This window comes from Diuraphis noxia, unplaced genomic scaffold, assembly GCF_037042655.1.
Source record: "Diuraphis noxia isolate RWA-SAM2 unplaced genomic scaffold, SU_Dnox_SAM2 contig0002, whole genome shotgun sequence".
Taxonomy (NCBI): domain Eukaryota; kingdom Metazoa; phylum Arthropoda; class Insecta; order Hemiptera; family Aphididae; genus Diuraphis; species Diuraphis noxia.
The window spans coordinates 40029871-40036476 of NW_028301712.1; the positions used below are offsets into that span (position 1 = coordinate 40029871).

Genomic DNA, 6606 nt, shown 5'->3' on the forward strand with positions numbered 1-6606 from the left:
TTATATCAACAATAGCTGTTTGGTACACAAGGGAGATTTATTCATTTTAATCCAATGGTTACCAACGGAAGCACGTCACAATGGTTAATATTATACTATTAGAAACAGATTCGTTTGGTTATATTATAATTTATAATGTCCATCCTAGTTCGCGAAAACAAATACAAATCATCACAATTATTTATTGGTGGTCTACACTTGTACACGTACTCTGCTGTCTAGTTTGGCCTCGCGAAATATTATCATTACTAGTCGATAGATTTTTCAAAACAGTACTTATTTTTTATAGGTACCTCTCGGGATACCTAACTACCAAGACATTCTGTGTTTATTTGAGGTTTATGATATACTTCAATAATGACATTACAATAATACAATGCTATTCGTCAACGTCTCATTCCGTTTCAATATGTATGATAATATTATACATGATTTAACGACTATCATGTATACCAGGTTGGCAAATGGGGAATTTCATTTTCGTCATCGGGACAAAGAAATTTTTCCGATGGAAAATTATATTTAAAAAAAAATCTCTTTTCTTGTATGTGACTCAAGAATAATTTCGAAATCATTAAAATATTCAATACCTCAAGTGCCCAAAATATTATTGCATATGGTTTTCAAAACATCAACCGTATGTTTGATTTACGACAACAGTTTATGACTGAATCAGTTGGAAGACAGGACCTAATAAATTATGTTATTCCTCACGTCTTGTGATTAGCTATATAATATTATATTAGTGTTATTAGTTTATTACATTGTGTACGTAAATTACGCGCACACTGCACATCCTCCGCACTAGGTACGGTCTGCGACTGTTGCTGCGGTGTTGTTATCACGTCATGTCCAAGGTCGAATCGTCGTCGTTTGGCGGTTAAAAGATGCGTTAACACGCATTGGTCAAATATGTTCTAGATATTTTATTTTATTTTCTCGTTCATAGTGATATTATATTAATACCTATTATTACGACTTGATGAAATATACCTATAACCTGCGGTGATATCTGTGTTGCAACTTGTGTTCAATCGCGTTCTCGGTGACAAACGGTGCACACACGCCGTCTCTACGTACCTGAGCAACCAATCGTTTTGTGTGTTATTACTATTAATCTACCTAACCGTTGTGGCGTCGTTAATAATATTATTAGTTACTACTACTATTATTATACATTACGACCCGTGTGCGTTGTTCGTCCTCTCGGGTTATTATATAATATATAAATATATAATCTACAGTAATTGATTATCGTCAATAGTAATAATTATTGTTAAATAATATAATACAATATAGTATTATATTATTATTTGTGTGTCCGTCGCATAAGTAACTAACCGCCTTATCGCCGCGGTCGTTAAAACCCCCCGGAAAACTATACAGAAATAGCCTACAACCGACGGACGCGCGCGCGGTCTCGTGTGTGTTCGTATGTGTGCGCGCGCGCTGGTCGTTGATCGTATTCTGTTGGGTAACACACCTATTGTGGTGCGTACGTCGCGACTGAAGACGACAGACCCGTTTTCGGTGGTGGTCGGTCGGTCGTGGATAATAATTATTATTTTTTTTCGAATCTGAAAGAAAATATACACCGTACATTAATACGCACACAACAATCGCATTATCTTCAACTCCGTTGTCGCGTTCATTTGTCGTGTACTCCCCTAGAACACAGGTTTGTGTGTGTATGTGTAGGTCTATATCATATTGTATTATTTTACCGTAATTAAGTAATAATAATATTTTGTATCTATTTTTACGGCCTATTTTATCATCAATTTTTACACACCAACCGCCGTAGTATATATTATTAAAGACTCGTATTTTTAACTCTCACGTCTTTTTTTGTATTTCCTCAGATATCGTTTGAGAACGTATGAGAATCGTTTCATCAAGGGGAATTGAGATCATCGTCGCGTCGTCGTCTTCACCCTCGCCTTCGGTGGAGATATACGATCGTCATCGATAAGACTAACAGAATTCCAAGAAGCAGTGAACGGCGTCGTTTAGCGGACCCTAACGCCGCCGCCGCCACCATGGGCCGTAAGAAAATACAGATATCGCGGATCACCGACGAACGCAATCGCCAGGTAACGTATTATAATTTCTTTGTTTTCGGTCTGTCTGAGGGATGAGACTTTGTTTTGCAAGAGAGCTTTAATATAACTATATTATAATAATATTATGCAGTTATTTAAAACAAACTAAACTATATCAAATTATTTAACCTAGATATATCTCAATCCTTTTTTGTTTATACTATTACCTTTGTTTTGTATATATTATTGTTAATGATTCATTCTTGTGTAAAAAAATATTAATGTTAAAGGCCAATAACCTTTATTGTTAAGGCTCGTTCAAAAAAATAATACCTATTATGGTGAATCCACTCGAATTATTATTATTAGGCATAAGTAGTAATTAGTGTTCAGAACTGTTGACTATTGGCACGTTTATAAAGTATTATATGAGCATTCAATACTTTCCCCTAAAATCATTCACGCCATGGAAAGCCAACGATAATATCATTTTGATGATATTTACCTAATACAACGCATGTTGTATATATTTTGATTTTTGAATATAACCTGAAATATGCCGGAACCTTGATTATCGTTTTGAGTTTACCACATGGTATCCAACTATTATATACATAATATACATTTCTCAGTTTCGATTGAATTTATAGTGAAGTACTCGGTAAAGTCAAGTGGAGTTAGCGACTTACATAGAAAAATTAGCCTCATGCCCGAACTTAGGACGCGAATAGCGATGCTAGTAAAAAAATTTTTACATCCAACAACTTTTTATGTGTATATGTTTATCACGACAACCATGATAATAAAACGATTAAAAAGTTTTTGCCGTTGTAATAATTACGATTTATTTAAGAGCACAAGTTTAATGTGACAACAATATCCATTGTAAAAATTGCACTGTGTATTACAAACTTCATGTTATACGAGTATACTGTCATGCTGATAATATCATTATGTCAAGTGTTAATTTTTGTTGGTTGTTTTACTCTGTCCAATACTAATTGACTACTATCTAGAAACAGATTTTTTGTTTTTTAATACAATTGTTCCTTATTAGTTTATTTCTAATTTAAATAATTCCTATTTTATCCGAATCAGTATTTGAGCAGTTACCTATTTTTTTTAAATTAGATATTTTTTTAAGTTTTAGTTTTTTAAATTTATTACTTCCAAACATAAATAATAGATTAAAATGTTATGCTTTAGGTTACCTTTAACAAGAGGAAATTTGGTGTTATGAAAAAAGCATATGAACTGAGTGTGTTATGCGATTGCGAAATTGCTCTAATCATATTCAGCAGCTCTAATAAATTGTATCAATATGCTAGTACAGATATGGATAAAGTATTGCTCAAATATACAGAGTACAATGAACCTCACGAATCGCTCACCAATAAGAATATTATCGAAGTAATAATACCTCATTAATTGATATTAATATAGACCTCCGAAACTTATGTTTATTTTTTTACAGCAATTGAACAAAAAAGAACTTAAAGGTGGTGCATTGAGCCCTGAGAGCCCAGATGAAAGTTGTGATGGTACACAAGGACCCTACCAACTAACACCAAGAACTGAAGCAAAATACAGTAAAATCGACGAAGAGTTCCAGCTATTGATGCAACATCAAAGAATGGCCAGAGTAAATATTTTTTTCTTATACCAAACCTGGAATATGTACTAAAAATATTAAATAACTCTTATTTTCAGAATAATGTAAGTGCCAACTATTCACTTCCAACCACTATGCCTGTAAACAACATGTATAATGACTCAGGGAACTTACAACTGCAACACAATGCTAGCCCAAGACCTCCATCTTCGTCTGATGCTGATTCTGGTTGGTTTTTTTAATTTTATGTGGTGGAAAATTGTAATTATTATTTATTGTAATTTTTATTTTTAGTTTATCCTCCCGGTGGTATGTTAGAAATGAGTAACGGATACCAAGCATCTTCATCGCCTGCACTAGTCAACTCACCTTCTTCTCCCGGACAATTAGTCATGTCACCATCGCCTACGCCTAAAGCCTTAAATGCCTCTAATAGAGCTACTCCTCCGCCTAGACATCATTCACCTAGACCCAATTTGCGTATAGTCATGCCCAATGCTCCTAGTCATCATGAAGACAATAATGTACTTAACATTTTTACAATTTGTACTTAACTATCTATTCTTATAAAATTGAAAAAATAGTATAGTAAATAATTTTTTGTATTCCAGGCAAACTCAATTAATACACCAACTGTCTCTCTAAACACACCAGTTGTAGCGCTTCATACACCTGGATTGGGTGGCTCTTATCATGGGATTTTCACTGATCTTACATCTTCTGACATGGGTCTTTCATCAGCATTGAATTGGTCTAATCAACTAGCACACAATAGGTTTGTTGATAATTTTTTATTTGATTATAATTTATCACATAATATATAATATATTTATATAAAAAAATTTATGTTTCAGTGGAATGTCTCACCTAGGAGTACCAAATTCATCACCACCTTCTTCACCATCACCAAATTCTGTTCGCATTAAAAGTGAGCCTAATTCACCTCCACATTTACATCACCATACGTCTTCAGCTACCTCTGGAACAGCACCCAACACTGTTGTTTCACATTCTATCAGTCATTTAACTTTACCACATGCTCACACTTCCATACCGTCCCATCACTTGTCTGTCACAGGTAAACATTTTTTTGATGTTACAATATAAAATTATTATTCCTTAATCTTTTTTCTTTCTAATTGTATAAAACCAGAACGTTTTATACTAGGCGGACAATTGCCCAGTAACCAAAGCTTAGTAGATTCAAGACACGATTTTGAAGGAGGACCACCGCCGAAAAGATTGCGTGATACTTGGCCAACATGACTAAATTGTTAAGTACAGATGACATCACACTGCTACTTTACCCAAAATATTTTTCTTGAACATATAGATTATTTATTTTATATTTATGGACCGCATGACTTACTCTCTACACAGGACAACTTATGACTTATATTAAGTAACTAAACTATTTTTGAAAATTCCTCTTCTTTTTATCCCTTATATTTGTTTTTTCATTGTTAACTCTATAACATATCTTAACTATGTTTTTAACATTTGTAAATAAATTTTTATTTATCTATTACTTATATTTTGTCATCAGTTATGATAATATGCTGATCCAAATGCATATTATAAAAAGTTAATGTCTAGTCCTGTTACAATAGAATGTAGGCTACATTTACTAGTCAATAAAACAATAAGACGAAAATTGATTATATTGGCCAAAATTCAATTATAGACTAAGTAAATATTATATTGTTGTTAAATTACACTAACATATTTTAAATTAGATGTTTTGTTTGTTAAATAACATTTGAGAATACATTTTAATTAAAATTACACAAATTGTATGTACATTATTGTTGTGTGATCATATAGTAGATACAAAAACTATAGAATATATTTATATTATATATATATATTATTATAATAATCAACTCCTTTATAAGTATGTAAATTGAAATATTTATTTAAGAATATTAGGTTTTTATTTTGTATAAGATTTTGATACTTAATAATTGTGTATGATAATAATATGTTAAAGTTTTATTTTTAAGTGCGATTTCATGGCCATTATTTTCAATCAAAATTATTAACAAAAGTGTATACCATTTATAAAGTTAGTTAATATTTTTGTAAAAAAAAAATATGAAAATGTTAGAAATTATTATGTTTAGTGTGTAAGCGGTGCTATGTGTAAACTTTTTGGTGCCATTTAAATATTTTAGTCAGCACTGTGTTTTTACCTGATCTTAGTTTAATTGTTTTGTTACAAATAATAGTAGGTACTGTTCATGCAGCACACAATAGTAGGCTCAATTTTTCTATATAAATATATATGTATAAAATGTAACAACGATGACCACAGGGCAGACATTTTCATTGAAATTATATTTGAGAGCTTACATATTTTATATTTTTGACCATTGTAACATAATACAGGGTTCGTTTATGAAAAGTTAACAAACAAAATTAAAATAATTAAAAGGGTTTAATCGGATATTTTTTTTTTCTAGTTTTCCAACACTTATTATTTTTCTCGTTATTCTTAACACTTGTTGTATATTCATATTATGTACTGATTGTAAATTTAACATATTAGAGCATGTTTGTTAAGGTATATAATTCAATATATATATACGTATATTTAATTATAAAATACTCATTTTGTTGTTATATAATACTTTTTTTTTCATTTTTAAATATAAATCAAACAGTGCACAATGATTTTTATTTTTTAGTTTGACCAACATTTGTGTACCCCAGCATTATTTTAGTATCGTTTGATTGTTCTTTTTTTTTCTGCTAACATTAACACAAAGTACTTTATAAAAATGGCAAGGCCGAAAGTGCAATAAAATAATTTATACTGTGTACAAACTTATAAGTTAAATCAAAAAAATCAAGTTTACAAGCCGTTTTTATTATTTTATTTTAGATTTTTTTTTCTTTTGTTTATCATTTGTATATTGATTGCCAAAAATATAGGTTATATTATATTATTAT

The 6606-nt window shown here is 31.0% G+C and overlaps 1 protein-coding gene across 4 annotated transcripts in view; it reads left to right on the forward strand.

Moving 5' to 3' along the window:
- LOC107164945 (myocyte-specific enhancer factor 2-like) overlaps window positions 1-6605 on the forward strand; it is an 87546-nt gene extending 80941 nt beyond the window's left edge. For 3 of the 4 annotated variants that reach the window (XM_089220366.1, XM_089220367.1, XM_015512974.2), the window contains 8 exons: window positions 1863-2093; window positions 3249-3452; window positions 3517-3684; window positions 3753-3882; window positions 3949-4178; window positions 4266-4429; window positions 4509-4732; window positions 4808-6605. In XM_089220366.1, the coding sequence (XP_089076492.1) occupies window positions 2040-2093; window positions 3249-3452; window positions 3517-3684; window positions 3753-3882; window positions 3949-4178; window positions 4266-4429; window positions 4509-4732; window positions 4808-4920 (1287 nt within the window). In that variant the 5' untranslated portion in view covers window positions 1863-2039 and the 3' untranslated portion in view covers window positions 4921-6605. Of the gene's footprint in view, window positions 1-1504; window positions 1679-1862; window positions 2094-3248; window positions 3453-3516; window positions 3685-3752; window positions 3883-3948; window positions 4179-4265; window positions 4430-4508; window positions 4733-4807 lie in introns of those variants that run through there. The other variant, XM_015512975.2, reaches the window with a different exon arrangement.
- Window position 6606: the final 1 nt, after the last annotated feature.